At 51.2% G+C, this 19,745-nt stretch overlaps 1 protein-coding gene across 1 annotated transcript; it reads left to right on the top strand.

Moving 5' to 3' along the window:
* The first annotated feature begins 4,329 nt into the window (after positions 1-4,329).
* Positions 4,330-18,689, top strand: LOC104634257 (dual specificity testis-specific protein kinase 2-like). Its single transcript, XM_010300720.2, has 8 exons — positions 4,330-4,529; positions 8,923-9,044; positions 9,201-9,249; positions 9,988-10,137; positions 12,111-12,284; positions 12,876-12,959; positions 14,034-14,120; positions 15,282-18,689. The coding sequence occupies exons 1-8, from the start codon at positions 4,341-4,343 to the stop codon at positions 15,381-15,383; spliced, it is 957 nt and encodes a 318-aa protein (XP_010299022.1). The 5' UTR covers positions 4,330-4,340; the 3' UTR covers positions 15,384-18,689.
* The last annotated feature ends 1,056 nt before the right edge of the window (positions 18,690-19,745 follow it).

Consider the following 19,745-nt stretch of genomic DNA (forward strand, 5'->3'; position numbering starts at 1 on the left):
TTTTGGCTGCATGATTGTTTTTGCAGAGTGTGTCCACGGGGCTGGTTATGGCCCTGGCAGGGGCTGGAGCCTCGCCAAGCCTGTGGCATGGCAGCAAGCCCGGGCAGCCCCAGTGAGCCCTGCTGGGGAGCCAGACCCTTCCATGTGGCATGCGGGTGCCTCTCTGGTGTCTGCAGATGAGGAAAGCCCAGAGGAAGATGGTGCATCAGGTCTGCTTTTCAAAATGGCTGCTAATTTCATGTTTTCAGTCTGGCAAGGAGTGGGTTCCCTGCAATGACAGCTCACAGCATCCAAACATTTTGTGGCTGCCCATGAGCTGCCTCCTTGGTGCTTCCTGCCACCCTGGGGAGCTGGGAGGTACATGTTGGCTGCCCTGTATAGAGGGAGCTCCTCACTCACTGTGGGCGCAGCTGAAAGCTTGGGGACATGGGCAGTTTCCCCGGAGGGAGGCAGAAGCCAGTGGCTCCATCTCCCCTCGAAGGGGACGAGCCTCCTCCGGTGCCCTCGCCTGGTCTCCCCACTGTGGGTTGGATTCAAGCTGGGAGCACCAGGGATCCAGGCAGCTGCCTGCTCAGACAAAAGCACAGCTTTGGGTGCTCTAAACCTTGCTGTAAGGCAAGGCCGTGCCCTGCCCTGCTGCCTGGGGCTGCACGCTGTTCCCTGAGACCACCCTTCCTGCTCCCCGTCCTTCTCCCACCCTCTTCCCCCTCCCTCCCCGGCTTCTAGGAAGGCTTCAAATAAATCTTGGCATTTTGAAAGGCCATTTTTTCCCCCAGCCTACATGTCAGCACTAATCTGGGGACAAACAGCCACATTATAAGAAGAAAATAGAGACTTGGCTCCCACTCGGCGGCATAATGCGAGGGGCCATTCCCAGCGTGCTGGGGATGCTGCAGGGATTCTTTACTGGACAAAGAGGCAATTGATGAACTAGGTCATGTCCGGAGGAGATGGTATGTGGGAAAAGCACTGAACAGAGAGGCCTCTGAAAAGGAGACCATTCCCTGTGGAAGAGGCAGCTCCAGCAGCCTGCCTTGTTTGAGGGGACCTGTCGCGTCTGTGCTGGGCCACCCTGCAGGCAGGAGCATCTCCAAGGTGGCTGGGGATCAGGGCACCTGCGGGTGTGCTGCTCTGCCAAGGAAAGGCTGCTCTGTCTTTTGTTACTCAAGGGTGCTAAAGTGGAGGGAGAGGCTTTCAGAGCCTGCTGGGTAAGTGTCGCTGGCGGCTTGAGCAGCAGTTGGCAGTGCTCACCACAGCTCTGCCAGCGCGCTGGGGTGAGGCTGTGGCTTGCTGTGTTGCTGTTTCACCATCCACACAACAGGAGAGGGCAAACCTGTGTCCCAGGATTGGGGGCAGGAGCAGGTTAACCCTGAGAGTGCATCCTCAAAGACGGGCCCGATGTGCAGGGCAGTGCTTTGCCATTCCTTCTCTATGTTTTGTTGGCGGCTTGGGGTCAGCAGAAAGCATCAGACCCTGTCAGTGTCCCCTTATGTCCTGGCCAGTTGTGCAGGATGTGGAGGAGCTCCTCTGTGTCTTGCTGACTGAGGATGAAGCACCACTTGCTTGCCCTGGAGCTGCGGCATCTGCGTCTGCCTCCTGCTCCTTGGCCCTGCTTGCTGAGCACGGCCTTGGGCACTAAAAGCCCTTTGCTGCACCCTGCCACCAGCTTGTGCCAGTGCCTGTGCCCTGCTCTGCTGAAGCTGGGTCATGTTGCACACCAGAGGGAGAGATCCTTGCAGAATCTGGATGAATCGTCCCTGTGGGAAGGTCATGCCTTCCGTGACACAGCCAGAGCAGGTCGGCTTTAGCAGCGCTGAGTGTCATTGATGCGAGTCCTGTCCCCTACTTCTGCATGGGCCTCTTCCCTTGTGCCAGTGCGCAGTGCCTGGATGCAAGCTGGGTGAGAGGGGCCGGGCATGGCTGCGTTTCAGGTGGGGCTGGCTGTCAGGACCAGTGACCGTCCCAAGGTAAAAACCTCCAGGCAGTTCCCTGCAGCTGCATCCCATCATGGGATGTTCCTTGGTTGCCTGTCCTTGGGTCAGGGTGTTGTCCCAAAAGTGGGCTCGTTTACCCAGTGTGCAGTACACCAATAGACACACAGAGCAGAGGTATTTTATTTATTTCATGTCTGCGCAAAGATGGGTACTAGTGGTAATTCCACAAAGCTAACACGCTACGCACAGAATGTACCACATATTTCTCTTCTTACAGGATTAGAAAAACCTGCCTAAATTTACGCTAATTGGTTATTAATTACCACATCATCTACTATTGGTCAAGCATCTTTAAATCAGCAGACATGCTCCTTGGGGATGTGGGGGGTGTAATTTGCATAGTCCTTTAATTGGGTGGGTGGTTGTGAACTTCCCCCAGCCACCTTTCTCTTACCTTGGTTACTGGCAATTCTTGTTGACTTCAGGCCTCTCTGGCAGTCATCCAGCTCTGGGAACCTTCTGGGGCAGAATGTGTCCTTTTTTTATCAGCTTTCCAGCGCTCCTTCAAGGATCCTCTTTAGCAAAGCATGCTTTTTATCGGTCCTTTGGTTCTTCTTCAAAGGTATAGTTGTTAGCAAAACAAGTAGTGCATTTAACCCTAAATTAAACAGTGTCTAAGCACTAACCCAAACACATTTCTGTCCCTGTAAAGTGGAAAATTCTACTTTATGAATATCAAGCAGGGGTAAAGCTGTGGCCCTATAACCTCTTTCTGTGCCTTGCCTGACCTGAGTGCTCTCCACTGATTGTGGCCATGGGCTCACCTGTCCATGAGCAGTTCTGGGCCCTTGGTCCTGCAGGTGTTTGCCTGCAGTCAGGTAAGAGCCCATGTGTCATGTTGATTTTGCTGGGACTGAATTCCTGCAGTCTGTATGGGACTGTCCTGTGGTGGCAACTTTGGTGTCTGCCTGCTTTCAGAAGTTTGTGCTGTTGTTCCCCTGTGTTGTGGCTCCCTGAGTCTCAGCCTGGAGCTTGCCTGCTGTTCGTGTCAGGGATCCCTGCCCTGCTTGGTACGGTCTGCCTGCCTGCCCCATATCCCAGCCCTTGGCTCTTCCTGAATTCCTGCCCTGCTTAGCCCTGCCACCACATCTGTCTGTCTCCATTTGGCAGCTCTCTCTTTGGCTCTTGGCTGGACCATGGGTGGATGAGGTGGATGGCGCAAATATTTTATGCACGTTGCAGTGCAGATTTTGCCTCACCCTGTAGAAGCAAAGTATGAAGCAAAGTATGAAGCTATGAAATAATCCACAGGATCAAGGGATGCTGATACAGCTCCTTGTTTGGTGCAAGACCTAGGACAGAAACTTAGGGAGGGCAGAGCTTACCTTTGCTTCAGCTGGAAGCATTGAAAAATTAGCCTTTGTTGACCATTGTCTCGTCTGGTTACAGTCTGGCAAAGCAGCTCACCAGGCCCCCAGGAATCTGAGCACATGCTGTGAGTGGAAGGTGCTCAGACGTCTTTGTAGTGTACCAACAGTTGTTGACAATTACCCAGAATAGAAGCCCATTTTCCACTGGATTTGCCTCCCCTGCATTTTTGGAAGTAACTAAAGGCAAATGATGTGGCTGAAGGGGAAGGCTGGCATATGGCTTTGGAGGAGCGTGAGCCTGGTCCTGCAAAAGACACCAGGGAGGGGACTGGAGAGGGAAGGGTGAGAATCAGGGCAGTGGAAAAGGACAACAATTTAGCAGAGACAGTTTGGGCTTGGAGTCAAATTTGCGATACACAGGCAGGAGGAGGGTTGCTGGGGCATTTCCTTGTTCTGTGTTTCCTTAGCACTTCTAATGAACTGTAGGCGCCTGCCAAGTGAAGACACTTTTAAGACTGTTTCCTGCTAGCACACTCAAGCCATGACCCTCTGTCTGCAATAGTAGTTAAGCCCTGTCTAGAGCTCTAGGGTAACGGATGTGGCATTAGTATGTGGCATGTGACCTACGCTAAAAGCCCAATTTAAACACGGTGGCTTTTAACTCGACATAAGCTGGCTGAGCAAGACCAAGTCCCCTGGACTTTTCCTGGGCTGCACTATCATGTGTTGAAGGTGTTGCATCCTCTCTGCTGTAAACCTCTAGAAGGTATAAGTGAATATATGCTAATTTGACATCTTTAAGTCCTAGTCTAAAAATGTACGAGTATAACCTGCATAAGGCAGGCCGAAGCTGAGGGTGACTTATCCAGGAGACAGTACCCATGGGTGCTTCCCAGGGCAGGGTGCATCATCTCGGTGCCTCATCTCCTCTCCCTCTGTTCTGAGGCTTCATCCAGTCCTGATCAGGTACTTGTTTGATGTCCGAACGCTGCTGTTGGCTCACTGTGAAACACACTGTGTTTTAGCTGCTGCCCCCATGATGTGCGAGGCAGGGCTGATCACAACAGAGCCCTGTGGCCCCATGCAGTACTACGGTGAGTCGTCCAACACCTACTATCACGTGGACCGCTGGCAGAGGCTGCGCACAGCTGTCAGGAAGCTGGAGTTCTGGGAAAACTTCAACACCGAGCTGATAGGCAGCGGCTTCTTCTCCAAGGTCTACAAGGTAAACTGACATGCAGGCAGCCCGTGATCTGTGTGAGAGCAGATGAGCAGCTGCTGAAGCTGTGTAGATGGTGCCTCACTGGAAAAACCTGTCCCCAAGCTTATTTTTTTGTCTTCATGCCTCTCAGCTCACTCTGGCAGGATGGATGGGGTGGGGGAGGAAAGGACATATCCCCTCTGCGCACCCAGCACATCGCCTTGGATGCGCATCTCGCCTTCCATAGTGAAAAGGAAATGGGAGGACTCGATCAATCAGTGTTCATTGCTACTGTCATCTTGCCATACCACAGGCTTGCCAGGGAGCTAAACTGGGTATTGGGTGAGATTAGGGGATATTTATGCTCTGTGCAGGTTTTGTTGTCAAAACTGTAGCAAGATATATTAGAGAAAACATAAAAAATAGCCATGTGTGTCTCTCAGAATACCCGCCACCCACACCCTGTGGAGACACCAGTGCTGTCACCGCTCTCTGGCTGCTGTCCTACGTTACAGTGATGGTGGGGCAGAGCAGGGGAGCTGGGACAGGGTCAGGCTGGGATGGGCTGCTGGTCTGTCCACTTCTGCCTCTGCTGCCTTCACATCAGGAGACCTGTGGCTCCCCAAAAGCCAGTGCACGATGCAGGCAGCGTGTCACCAAAGTTCTCACTGGGGCTGTTGTGAGTCACTCCCTGCACAAAGCTCCACTGGTGTGGGAGTTTGTTTAACCCTCTGTGAACAAGCATGGGATCCAGGGTCCTGCTGGCTTTGCTCCTCTTCCAGTGCTGCTCCTCGGCCCGGGAGTGCCACTGCTTTTTTGGGGGTAATGGATGGAACTTGGAGCTCTTTCCCTGCAGCCCTTGGTGGTCACTGCTCTATGAACAGCAAAGTGAAAAGTGGTGCATCACGTTAGGAAGTGAGACTCAGCCTTCATCTCTGCGAGCAGATGCCACATTGCTTTGCAGTGTGGCCAGGTTCGCCCAGCTTATCTCTCCGCCCAGTAGCCCTCTGGAATGTGGTTGCTGACACTGGTCTTGGTTGTTGGGACGTGGCACAGACCCAGTGGAAACAAACTGGGCCCGACTTTACCATTGCCTTCAGCCGCTTAGCTTGCCCGGCCCTGTGATAAATCTCATGACTGCATGTTTCTCCTGGGCCAGCGTAAGATCATTCTGCCAGAGGAGTACTCTGACGTGTTCTGGGTCAGATCCCTGGCTGGTCTAAGCACATGTGGCCAGTTGAAACTAATGGAGCCACACTGGCAGGATCTGGCCATGGAACTGCAGAAAATATGCAAATTGGAGAGAGATAAATGCACATTGCTTTCTCAGGGCTTTGTCTCTTCCTCTACTGCATCTGGACTTGGTGCTGTGATAAAGCCTTTGGGTGAACTTCAGGTCGAGGGACAGTGCACTAGAGCTGTTCTAGGGGAATCTCCAGCCAAAGGTCTATGGCAGCTCTTCGCAGACTGGAGCAATACATGACAAATACCTCTCCCCACCACTGCCCCCTTCTACTAATTGATTTCCTCACCTACACAGCATGCTGTTGCCATCACTTTCTCTTTATCTGGCAGATTTTCATAGTAACAGTTTCTGTTTCCTCTGTGTGTGACATTTTCCTGCTGCCCTGGCAGTGAATGAAATTCCAGCAGTAGGCAGGCTGGAGACACAGATCTTGAATGAAAATTAAATAACTTCTTGAAGCAGAAGCAGAAAAAGAAATGTAAAGAAAAAAAGTTTGAATGAAACGCTATGCATCAAATAGAAGACAGTGGAGGAGGATTTGGGACAAGGACAGTCCTTTGTAAGAACTTGACTTTTGTCTGGGGACTCAAGCGCAACCATAACCAAGTGCTCTGATGACTCGTGGTCCTCTTGGGTCAGCCAGCCCCCTGTGGGCTCGTAGTGCTGAACAGCAGCACTCCTGCTGCGAAGCATCACTGGTGATGGTCCTTTGAAGCTCTTTGCCAACGGATACTGTCTGCCAAAGTGCTCCTGCAGCGAGGACATAGACTCCCCAAAGTGCTGGCACTGCCTGTGCTGGCTGCTTTTTTCTATTGCCATCCTTTGTCCTTCGGTTAAGCCCATTCTCAGGAGTTGGCTGAGGAAGGAGGATTCACTTGGTTCTACTTGGTGATTCAGACTCTGGGCACAGCCTTCTACTCTGTGAGTTACACATTGCATCACCTGGGCACAAGGTACTTTCCTTCTTTCTATGCCTTAGTTTTCTGATGTGCAATAAGGAACTATTCAAGTATAAGTTTCTTTTGAGGAAAGCTTAAAGCTTCTTTCATTGGCAACGCTCTCATACATAGGGGTCTGAGGTGCTCTAAAGCAGGAGAGAAATGCAACATGACTTCTTTTTTCTGAGGCTGGTTTAAGTCGTTTCCAAAAGGAGCCTCTGAGCAACCTCTTTCTCTGTTGGCCCTCAGAAATCTTCATGCACATTAGGAAGCACAGTCCCACTGCCTGTCTTTCTGCAACTTCCCAGTGCCAGATTTTCACCTTTATTTCTCCACTCAAGGCTGACACCAGATCTTTACCCTTCATCACTCATTAGCATGAAATGAGATAACTTGGAGGCCCCTCTGCACTTTCCTGGTTCTCACACCAGTCCAGGACAAAAATGGATACTGCATGATTCAGAGTGGACCAAGGATTGCTCCAGGTTGGCCAGAGCAAAGTCTTAGGGCCTGTGGTCTTGGAAGAAGCCCTCTGAGCCCATTACCTCCCTGAGCACATCTCTCCCACTACTTTTTTTTGGGTGTGGGTCTACCCTTGCTTTTCAGTCATTTCTTCTCCAGATCAGGCCGGACTTTGCATTGCCCTGTGGACAGGAACCCCTCCAGTGCTTGCCAACTCCACCAGCCCAGGCAGTGTTTGTGAACTCTGCTGGTGTCCACTTGGGACATGCAACCTCACCTGGAAGCTCGGTGTCTCCACCAGCGCTTGTGCAGACCTAACAGGTCTCACTGAAACTCAGTATTAGCTCTTCTGAAAGTTTTTCAGATCTTCCAGATTTCAGCTGCTCCGTCTACTCTGTCCTGGGCATAAGAGCAGTCACAGTGTTTGGGCAAAGATGATTGATAGCATCTGTTATATTGACATCTGTGCAATTACACTTAATAATCAGTTACATCTGATTAGTGACCCACAGTCTGTGGTTATGAAGTCCCATCAGGTGAGGGTGTCAGAGCCCTCAGAGTAGAGGGGCAGAGTTACTCCAGCGATAGCATCGACTATCAGCTTGCATTCCTTCAGAAAGGAGCAGTTCAGAAAGCAGTTCACGTTGCTCCCAAGACAGTTTGTTTTGTGACACATTATAATGAACCTTTCTCTCCTTCCAGGCCAGCTGTGTCTTACATGCAGCTCTTTGTTCTCCTCACCTGGGCGAGTAACCTTATCTGTAAAGTGGCCATCACAGAGAGCAATGGGTGACACTTTGGGACTCAGAGTGCTGCTCTCAAGCCAGCTCATGCTGTGTCTAAACTATTTTTCCCTTAAACAAACAAGACCCTACAAATCTCAAAATGAGAGAAAATTAAACACATGGCTAGATTCTTTGCTAGCCCCAGGGGAGCTGTCAGGACGTCAGTGTGGGCCACACCTGATACGAGTCTCCTTAAAACAGATGTTAATTGAGTATGGAAGTGTTAAAGTACCACAACGCTCTGTGATGTGGTCTGGAAACTGCTGTTTGGATCGTCAACCCAGATAACATGAGCTGCAGTGCTTGAGGCTGAGAGCCAGGGCACCCCTGCATATCCTGCAGCCTGCATGAAACCCCTGTGTTCAGTGCTGCCGAACCCTGGTGCCTCCATAGGGGACAGCAAATTTGCCCCTAAAAATGCCTGCTCAGCCTGTTCAGTATTGTAAGGTGGGGGAGAGCATTTTGTTTTCTGTTCTTTAGCTTCCAAAGCTTTAGCTTTGCAGGGCCTGGGTGGAGGAGGTTGGCCATGGGCAGGGGTGCAGAAGAAATTGGGGATGAGGAGTGTGGCCAGCTGACTTGTACAGTGATCAGACCCAGGTAGGAAGGTGGGATGGAGATATGGGGTAGGCTGTGGTTGGGAAGGGACATAGAATGCAAGACATTGGAGGAGAGAACGTCAGCTCTGCAGTAAGCTGCTGTGGGCTGAGAAACTGCTCCAGCCCAAGGAACACACAAATTTTGGCAGAGAAATAGTGTTGTGATATGTTGGGACAGGAGGGACCTAGCTGTCCCCTGCCACCCGGGCAGGCATCACTAGAGCAGAGCTTATGTGGAAGGGACAGCACCTTGCACTTGTGCAAACGACTCTGCAAAGCTCTGGGCAGCAGGGAAATGAGATTCAGGCCTTTGGGAAGGGATGCTCTTGTCCAGAGGTGCTGGCAGACCTCTGGAAGCTAAAAGATGTCCTGCTCCAACTTTGGCTGCAGGTGACCCAGGCTGCTACTTGTAAAGTGATGGTGGTGAAGATCTACAAGAATGATGTGGACCAAGAGGTGATTGTGCGTGAGATCAGCCTCCTGCAGAAGCTGTCCCACCCCAACATCGTCAGGTGGGCACATCCTCTGGCCATGAGCAGCGGGCACTGGCAATGGCTGTAGTTGCCTTGGTGTCTCTAAGGCAGTTCTGCAGTGAGGGATCGAGCTGAACCTTGATGGCTTCTTTTCCTTTTTTTTCTCTGTGTGTGTGTGCGTGTTCTTCTGCTTAGGTACCTTGGGATATGCGTGAAGGATGACAAGCTGTACCCCATTCTGGAGGTAAAGGTTTCTTGCTTTTAAGTGTGCTGTGGGCAGGCGAGGACTCTGTGATTCTTTGTCAGGGAGGATGGCAGATATCCTCTCCAACTCCGCATGTGAATGGCTCTGGACTAGCAAGATTGCCTCAGAGGGGCTTCTAGTCCTTTCTACCCCACAGCTGGTCACAGCTGGAGTGGGGCACAGTCACTGCAGGGCCATGAGATTCAAGCAGGATAGCCAAAAAGTGTTTCACGTTGGCTTGGTACCACCAAAGGGACAGAATGGACCAGCTGGCTGAGAGAAGAGCCAGGAATGGAGGGCAGGAGTAGAAAGTAAAGCAAATGGAGACCAGCGGGACCTCCAGGGTTGCTCTGGAATGGTGGTGTGGTCTAGTGGAAAAGCCTGTGCTGGTACCAGCGAGGTCTCACCTTGTTCCTGTGCTGTAGGTGGCAGAAGACATTGACTGAGCCGCTGCCAGGCTTTTTGCCTCTAGATCGCTGCCCGTGAGGGAGGACCGCAGCTGGCTTATACAGCCGTCCCTGCAGGTGGGGCTGAGCCCAGAGACCAGCAGTGACTTGCTGTGCCAGGAGGGGTATTTGCACCGTGCCACACGCAGGGGCCCCCACATGCAGTGGCATTCCCAACCTCCACACCAAAGGAGGGGGTCCTGGGTTGGTGAGGGAGGGTTCACCACATGGGAAGCTCCGGGGGAGCCTGTGCTGGGCCACGCAGCCACCCGCTTTTTGTTTCTCTTCACAGTACGTGAATGGGGGTTGCCTGGAGGAGCTCCTGGCCAGCAAAGACATTGCTTTGACGTGGAAGGAAAAAGTGGACTTAGCTTCTGACATCACCAGAGGTATGATCTACCTGCACTCCAAGAACATCTACCACCGAGATCTCAACTCCAAGGTATGCAGCTGGAAAGGCGACGTCACCCCCACACTACTGAAGACAACTGTGTTAGGGACCCCTTAGGGCTGTAGCCAGCAGGCCTCATGCTAGTCCTCTTCTCCATGCTAAGCCCTCTGCAGGCAAGAAAGCTTTCTTAATAAAACCTGTCACTACATTGCAAGCATCACTTGCCAAGCAGGAGACCCAGACAGAGATAAAAATACATTGCTCTTAGTGCCGTTGCTGTCAGGAGAGAAACCAGATGGAAATGTGTACAGGATTGCATATGGTTTTCTTTGCCTACGGTTGCAGGAGAAGCTCTGCCAGATTTAGAGATTTCCTTTCCTGCTCACAGCAAGGAGGAAGCTGTTGCTAACAGGAGGTGGTTATGGGCCCTGGGAGCGAGTGCCATGTGAGATGGTCCCTGTCTGTGTGCAGAGCATCAGCAGAGCTCAGGAGATGTGTGTCTCCTCACTCAAGTGCAGGGAAGTTGTTTTTCCTTGATCCAGAGGATCCAGGTCACCAGTTTTAGGATGGTCACCTCCATCGGTTTTACACCCTGGCAGCTGTGAAGGCATCTGGAGCCAGGCTTTGGGTGTAAGGCCAAGGCACATCATGTTCCTGGTGTATTGGCCCTCTGGCTGGGATGTTGCTTTCCCCAATGTGGGCTCATGCTGCTTGATGGGGGGCAGGAACAACCCTGGGGCTTTGCCATTCTCAGGTTTGTCCATGGGGACAGGCTTTGATATAGCTCTTCCTCTGCCACTGGTACGGCAGTAGGAACATGGTGGGGCAGTGCCTTCTTGCTCTCTCTTGGGAAAAAAACTATCCAAACCTCAGATGGATCTGCAGCGTGTCCATGATATCACAGGGAACGTGAGCTCAGAGATTGGTCACCAGCCTGGACTATATCTGTGTCAGCTGATGCCAGAGGCTGGCTTGGTGATTCATGGAAATGGAGCCTGCAAGTCCTTGCAGTTGACACTGCATGGAGCCGTATCTCTCACAAGCCATTTTTCTTGGTGTTCTGTGAGCTTTTTAAGACAAACTTGAAATAATGATGAAGATTGGCAGTGGGGAAGCCAGTCGAGCATTAGAGTCTTGAGAGGCATCAGCACAGCAATGAACCTCACCTTTGTAATCTTGGGCTGTTTACTTGGCTTGGTCACTAACCATGAAATCGCAAACACCAGGCAAGGACATGGCAAGACCACAGATTTCTTGGCCAGTGTGCTCTGAAGTCAGGTGAAATGTAATTTCCAATTTGGTGGTGGCTGATGAGCTCAGGAGCTTTCCAGATCTGTTTGTGGAAAGTTAGTGAGTGCTGGAAGACCCCTGCCTGTCTCTTCTGTCTTGCTGTGGTGGTTCAACGCTGAAAGAGGTTCATCCTTCCCCAGGGAAACCTAGGAAACCTGCAGTGATGATTGCTGAAGATACAGGAGAGAAGTGTGTATGTACTCACTTGAAATCTAGTTATTAGTGAGAGCCATCTGGAGAAGATGCCTGTCGTTTCTGCCAGTTCCCTGGGAGCAGACGCCTAGGAGGAAATCCTGGGGAACTGAACAGGCTGAAAGCGCTGGGATTTTGAGAAACCTTAAGATAATTTTACAGGAATATCTCCAGAAAGCCATGTTAGGGATGTGTAGCTGTGGGCCATGAGAAGGGCTGTGGCTGTGATCCTGCCTGCCTTCGGCTGAATGATGAACAGGATCAACATGCATATTTTGAGGTCTCTTTCAAAAAAAAAAAGATGTGGATCATCACATCCATTGAACAGCTTCTTCAAAGGACTTTCCCTGGCTTCAGATGTGATTGGTCCATCCCTGATCTGCCCTGCGCACTCCATGTGTGCTGCCAGGATGCGGGTCTTTGGGGAGGGCAGAGCCTGTAATGGCCAGGTGGGTCTGAGGGCTGGCGAGGTGCCGCTCAAGTGAAGTGTCCAGGCCCTTCCTTGCTGGTGATCTCATGCTGGCCCCATGGGCTCCTTTCAGAACTGCCTCATTCGAGTAACGCCTCGAGGCCGTGAGGCGCTGGTGACTGACTTCGGGCTGGCCAGGGAGGTGGTGGAGCTGCCTGTGAAGGATGTGGAGAGGAAGCTGTCTCTGGTGGGCTCTGCTTTCTGGATGGCTCCTGAGATGCTGCGGGGAGAGCCCTATGACCGGAAGGTATGACACTGCTTCCCAGCTCCTTGTTCACCCTCAGAACTCCCGAGTGAGCATGGGGGATGTCTCCTTTGCTTGTTGGTGACATGTCCCAACAGCAGAAAAGCCCTTCTCTCCCCCCCGCCCCCCCCGCGGGAAACATGTCCCTGCTACCCAGGCCTTTGCTCACTCATGTTCTATGTAGCAACTTGGAAGTTCCTTATGTGGCCTTGTTAAGTTAAACTTTTAGGGAAATGGATTGCTGCCATGGACAAACACAGGGAAGCCTCTCTGAGGAAGATGCTTGATGAGTTGTAGCTGGATGCGCCTGTTGCAGAATCTGGTGGGGGGAGGTGTCAGAGCTGTGGTAGAAGCACCAGACACATTGAACAAGAGCACAGGGCCAGGCTTCCTGAAGATGAGGCCGGACTCTGAGTGGGGCTGTGGTGTTTCTGGGTGGATTCAGAAGCCCAGAAGTTTAGGGGTTTGCTGCCTCCATCTCCAATGGGCTTTTGTGTAACTAATGGAAAGACTTTGTTGTTTGTACTACCTTTTCTCATGCTTTGCTTCTGTGCATGCCCTGTCCCACCTCCCACTCTCCCACCCCTCCTGCAGGTGGATGTGTTTTCCTTTGGCATTGTCCTCTGTGAAATCCTGGGCAGGATCCCAGCTGACCCTGAAGTGCTTCCCAGGACTCAGGTAATGATTCCTGCAGCCAAATCTAATGATGTTTTATCCATGGTACCAGATTGTGGCTTCCCTCTGGACCAGGCAGACCTGTACACACATGTATGTGTTCACACTCAGGTTTCTCTCTAGAGGTTTTTCCATGAGAAAATCTGATCTCAAAATTTTCAGTGCATAAGAGTTCAGTGCATCTACGGTTTCAAAATTTTTTTTAGATCAACAATTTGAGATTAAGTACTTCTGTTTAAAGACCTTGATTACAAATACTTCATTTCGCTTTGACGTTTCAGCTTCTCCATTGAAGTGTTAGGTTAAACACAACTTTCATCACAAACGTTTATTTTGAAATACCTTGCAGTTAATACACAGTTCATGTGGAAACAGTGGGCTTCCCTAAAAACGTGGCCTTTTTTGTTTCAACATTTGCAACATTTCCCTTCCACAAAGTGGGAAGGGAAAGTTTATCCTGAACAGGGATGAAAAATCCAGCAGGAAAACAGCAAATTGCTGCTTTCCAAGGAGCATTGCAAGGAACTTGCAGTGACCAGAGACGATTCCATGTTTCTGTGAGACTGGACAGGAACTAACGCTCCATCTCTGTTCACAAGACAAAGGAGAATTACGTATCAGAGACTCTGAAGTCTGGAGGGACAAAACTGTAGTTATGGAGATAGCTGGCTGGACTCCTTCAATGCTCAGTTGCTGTTGGAAGACCAGATGATCTGCAGTTCCTGTCCTCAGCAGCCACTGCTCAGCACCTGGTGCTGGTTCCTCTACTGGTTTATGTCTTTGTGGCTCTTTAGTCTGAGCTTTTCCAGGAGGATACATACTGTCCCACAGGGATAGCAACCAGAAGGATGCCGCAGTCTCCCAGCTCTGCTAATGATTTCCCATCTCTGCAGTCCTGCCAGAGCTGATGTTGCCCCAGTACCTTTGCATAGCCATCAGTAAAGTAGCTGTGATGGAGACCCTAAAAGCTTTAAACCATGAGCATTCTGTTCTTTAACATGTGGAGAAGTATGAAGAGCTTTTAAAGGACTTTATAGCTGAAGTTTTTTTATATGTACTCTTCCCCCTTCCTCAAAGGATTATGGCTTGGATGTTGTTGCCTTCCAAGGGATGATCAGTGAATGCCCCAAGCGGGTGATGGACCTCGCTGCTGGCTGCTGTCGGGTGAGACTCTTACTAGGTTTTTTTTTTTCCCTTTGGTTTTATTTGATTTGTATCCAATCTGCAGGCAGAGGCACCCAGCTGATCCTCTCTGGAGGGCACTGCCTTGCATATCTGTAATACCAGCCCTGGCATTACAGATACCATCAGACCATAGTTTTCCAAACTTTCTTGCTTCAGCATAAAAGATAATGGCAAAAGCTGGGGGGGCCTCCCCATGCTGCCCAAAGCCTTGGGAGGCAAAGCAGAGAGAAAGTGAGGATCACTTTAGTCTCTGAAAGGAAGAGAAAAACAAAGGCAGTAATCGGGCAGAGTGGAGAAGCTGGGTGATCATAATGCACCTAATTGCTAAGAGCTCAAGGCAGCAAATGGAAGTAAATCCTTGCACGGGTCCCGAGGATGTGTGAATAACTTGTCCTGAATCAGCGTAGTGATTCATGTCAGCAGCTGGCTTAGATTTATGTGTGTTCAGATCTGGTATCTCCGAGGGGAAGCTTCCTAATGCAAGTTGATATAATAATGGGCTCCTGCCAGCCCTTGGGGCTGTTCTCTGCCCTTGTGTGATGTGCAGGTTTCAGGAGTTTCTGGTGCAGCTCCCCAGGCACAAAGGGCAGCCCCAGGATGGCACAAGTGGGGGTGTGGGATGGGCACGCTCTAAGCCATGTCCCTCACTTTGGGTACACCCTGATGGCACCGGAAGGGTTGGGGGATCACAGTCCACTAAGGGTGAGCTGTGCCAGGGAGACAAGACACTTAGATCCTGGCTGTCATAAAAAAACCTCAGGGTCTCCCTCCTGATACCTACCTGCAGCCTTTCCCTGTACAACACCTGCCCCTGCACCATTTGGGTGGGCTTTGGGATGAGCAGTTCCCACACCCTGTCCAGGTTGGGGTATGTCAGGCTGGTTTCCAGCATCTTGCTGCCTTTGCTTGAGCTGTACCGCATCATGAGACCTGTTCTGTGGCTGCTCATTTGCAGCAGCCCTGGCCTGGATCACCGAGTGGTGGGTGATGCCAGAAGGCTCCACCGGCAGGCGTGTGACCCAGACCAGTGTTAATGATGGATGGATGCCATTGCCCAGCCTTGGGGGACCCAGCAGAGCTGCTGCAGAGCACCCGCCTCCTGTCCAGAGTGTCCTCTCCAGCTTTCCCTTCTTGTTCCAGGTTGAAGCATTTAAGAGACCGTCTTTCTCTGAGATCCTGGATGAGTTGGACGATGTCGCGGAGAGCCTGGAGCCTAGGAGGGACAATCAGCTTTCAGGCTGAGCTGCCTGCCCCCTCTGAGGCTTGGCAGAGAATCACCCAAACTGTAAATTAATTGTCTGGGGGTTCAGAGGTGAAGAAGGAAGGTGGGGAAGGGAAGAGCTAAGTGATGTGCTGCTGTTTATTTAATCATAGTCTCAGTCTGTAATTTCTTGGATGGAGAACACAGCTGAAAATGGAGAAGGGTATATTTTTTCTAGCTAAGGTTTTTAACAGATGTAATTGGGACACCCAGCAGCCTTTGTTTGCTTGTTAAAAGCAAATGATGCTGGAGGGATGGGACCTGAATTCCCTTGAGGATGCTTTCCAAATGCCCGACAGAAACATCGTTCTCTCCTGCTTCCCTGTGCCCCCCACACCCAGGGCCTTCCCCTTGTCTATCCCCATGACCCTGGGGAATCGCCGCTTGGGGGGCTGGAGTCTGTGTGGTGTGAAGGAGAGGGGTTTTGGGGTGCTTGGTGAGCCTCGGGATTGCCTTATATTTAAAAGCCTTAAAGCACCTGCTTGGCAGCCTTGCAGGAACAGACCTGCCCTGTGCGGCCTCTGGCTGGGTCTCCCAGCATCGTGCGCGGGGTGCACCCAGGCATGGAGGCATCTGGCAAGGTTTTGGAGAGTCAGCCGGCGCCACCCACAGGGTGCTGACCTGCACCGGCCGAGGCGGTGGGGACGGCGTGCCTTAGTGAGGTACAGACTAACCGATTAATATCTCCTCTCAGAAAAGCTTTGTCAGACACATGTCCCAGAATCACAGCAGTCTGGATTTCTCCCCGCCACCCTTGACTGAGGCTCAAAGATGGAGGGGTCTGCCTCCCCGCTTCTCATCCTGCTGCAAACGCGGTGACAAGCACAATGCCAACAGCTTGGGAGGCCAAAATGGGGGAGGACTGGGTCCAGCATCATCCAGCATCTCACCCATTTCTCTCGCCCAGCACCCATCACCTCCTCGGCCATGTGAGAGACCCTTGCGGGCTCCCAGGCTCAGGCAGCCAGGAAAGGACTTTGTTTTGATATTGTGTTTTCTTCTGTGGGCCAGAGGAGGGTGCTGGAGCTGCACATCCAAACCAGAGGTGGAAAGAATAATGGCTAGAAATGGTCTGGCATAGCAAATTAAGAGAAATGGGTGAGCAGTTGAGTCCCTGCCCTCAGATCAGATGAGTGCTGGGCCATTGGTCTGAAAGATATGTTCTGCTGGGCCCAAAATGATTTTGGGTGTAAATAGGTGTCATGTCTGTATAGTGGTGGAGCTGTGGCTCTGTTCTTGTAGACTGTAGGCTCTTGAAGCAAGGAGCATTCATCTGTCCACCAAAAGGTATTTGTACAGTGGGCCTTCAACCTACAGCTTGAAGGCTGTTCTCCAATGGTAGAGCTACCTGGGGTCTCATCTCAAGCTCTTGGAGTCATACACAGACTCATTTGGTGTCATATATAGCCCAACATCTCTGTGCCATGGTGCCTGCACAAGGAAGTGTCAATGGTGTGCTGGGACAGAGACACAGTGGAGGAATATGATGCATTTTCACCAGGGATCATAAGGAATCAGGAGTTGGCATGAAATGCACTGAATGACACCAGAGTCACCAGCTCAGCCACATCTCCAGGGAGCATCTGCAGCTCCTCCTTCCCCAAAGGTGCTGTTGTGGTTTTGTGGGATACTGACTTATTTGCACAAGAAACCTCCTGCTCAACAGTAAACAGCCCAGCAAATACCTTCATCCCAGCTGGATACTGCCAGCGGGGGGAAGTAAAGCCTTGAGAAGTAGAAGACTGAAAATAAGGGAAGCTTTTCAATCTGGATGAGGCAGAGTGGCCACTTTTTGACTTGCACTGGTTTGAAATGGACTGCAACAGCAGTGCAAACAGCACTGATATATGTGTTTGTCTTCAGTGAGAGCCAGTTACCACCAGCATCACAGGAATGTGTTGGATGAAAATCACAGGGTGTATATTTGGCTACCAGGAAAAGGACCCAAGGAGCTAACTGCAACCTCCCAAGGCTTCCCAGGCTCCCCTGGGCTCTTCTTCTGTAGAGGAATAGGCTTGAGAATGAGGAGTCCAACAGTATGTCCTGACACTCAAAGCATTAGGGGTACAAAGCCTTTACCAAAGGGCACTATGGATGAAGGATAGCTGTCTGCCTTGGCTCAGTCCCTGGCTTGATGCTTTGCTTTCACAAAGTCTTTCTCCAGCCTTCCCCATACTGCCTGGTCTGGCAAGCTGCAGTCTGTTCTTCCTCTGCCCCTCCCGCACAGGAGTAGACTAAAGGAAGATCCCTCAACATACCAATCCCTCAAATAGCCTCTTATGGGGTGAAGGTGTCTTGTTCCAGGGGCACTTCCTTACAGGGCTGTTCCACTGCTGGCATCCCCTTCCCAGGATCAGCAAGGCTTGGTGCTGGCAGTGCCCTACTGCAAACTGGGCTGATCCTTCATCCAGCTGTACATCTGACTCTGGTCCTGCTGAGCAACAACCGTGGGGCTGGGACACAGTAGAGAAGGCATGTGGAGTTGTGTAAACCTTGGTGATGCTGTGGTATGAAGGAAGATCTTTTGTTTTTATTTATCTGCTTGGGGGTAAGAAACCTGCTCAAGGATTGAACGGATCTGGGGTGGCGGGATATTCTCTGCTCAGAGGATAGCCAGCATGGTCTGAGCTGCGATGGATCAGAACTGTGTTTCTTCTGGACTTGCCATGTGCCCCATCCATTGTCATGGTGAGTCCATTTGCTGGCTCTCAGGCGACCAAAGGATATCGGGTTTTTGCTAGAAGGGCCTTTGGTGCCTGCTGCAGGGGCAGGTGGGACCAAGACTGTCTGCAGGTACCATGTGAACTAGAAAAACCAATGTTGGGAGTCTGCAGAGAACAGAGGTAGTCTGGGAATTTGTCTGGTGCACCTCATGGACCAAGAGTATCTCTTCACTGGTCAGAGCTGGAGGGAGAGGTGAGCATGACTGCTGAGATGCCCTCTGGGTATGAGGCCCTGTGCTGGGAGTGCAGGGCCTGGCTTTTTTACGCCAGTCTGACACAAAGTCCAGGTCAGTGGTTGAATTTCGTGTCCTGGCACTGAACCGAAGCAACTGCGATGGTGGGTGGAGGGTCTGGGCGGTGCAGCAGGGTCATCCTTGCTGGACCTGACCAGCAGCTGCCTTCTCTGCCTCTCCTCCCTCTGTTGGGCCACTTGCTCCACCCGTGCTGACGGCGTGGACCTGGCAGTGCTGCACCTCACGGGCCTTGCATTCCCACATCCTCCATTGTGTCTTTGTTTGTTTTTATAAATGCCATTTGGGAATAAAGTCTAGTGGTTCTTTTCCATATCAGCTCTGGCTGCTGTATTTCATCATCCTGAGTCTGCTGAGTGGTGCTGCCAAAAGGCCATGTTTCCAAGCATAGGCACTGAGCACAACCAAACAAACAGCTTCATGCTCTATCAGCATAGCTGGCATAATAAACCTTTAGTTAAAAGTAGTTTACAGAAGAGTATTACCTATGAGAAAGTGGTATTCTGAGTCCATTGCCCCCCTGTGGCCTTGGTTTGTGGCAGGGTCAGCTGGTGTCTTAAGTCACCCCTTCCTTTTGGTTGGGTGGGCACAAGGTAACAGCAGCAGCACAAACATAGTGCAAAGGCTGTTGGATTCATCTCCCCCCCCACACAGCAGCCCATAAGCCAAAAGGGCCAAACCACAGTGAAATGATTTCCCCTCCCCAGCTGAAGCTAGTTTCATGCTGATTCATACATGGCATTAGTTACTCTTCAGATGCAACTCTCTCACAAGGATGCCTCAGAAAATCAGGTGTTCACTATGCCAAAGCCCCTGTTCAAACACAAATCATAGAGCAGTGCTGAAGCTCGGTTCTTTGAATTCCTCACGTGATAGTGTTAGGTAGGAAGAAGACCTTTCCTTCTGAAGTCCAGTTTGTTGAAGTCAATCAGCTTTCAGATTTACAACTGTGAAATCTCTGGGCACTTGCGTGTGGCCAAAGTGCTGTGTTTCTCCATGGAAAGCCTTTGGAGGCTGGCAGTAAGCCCATGGATGGTTTGGACTGCTGGGTCTTCCCATGTCCCAGACAATGCAGGAGGGTATTGCTGGAGGTAGCCCAGATCTGGCCAGGAGGCTCGCCTGAGTGAGACCTGAGAGGACTAGTTTGGCCCCACTTTTGGCTTCAGATGGCTATGCATCAACAAGCCATCATAGATGCTTCCAGCTTTTAATCATGTGTCTGGCTCCCTGATACGGCAGAAACCGGCTCCTCTCCCCACACCCCACTGCTCCTCTGGTGCCTCCCCAGCCTTGCTCATTATTTGCAGCAAGGGAAATGTCTGGAGAAGCTCTAGGGATGTTTTCATTTCTAGGCTTCAGGGGAGGCCCT

This window comes from Balearica regulorum, chromosome 20 (genome assembly GCF_011004875.1).
Source record: "Balearica regulorum gibbericeps isolate bBalReg1 chromosome 20, bBalReg1.pri, whole genome shotgun sequence".
NCBI lineage: Eukaryota > Metazoa > Chordata > Aves > Gruiformes > Gruidae > Balearica > Balearica regulorum.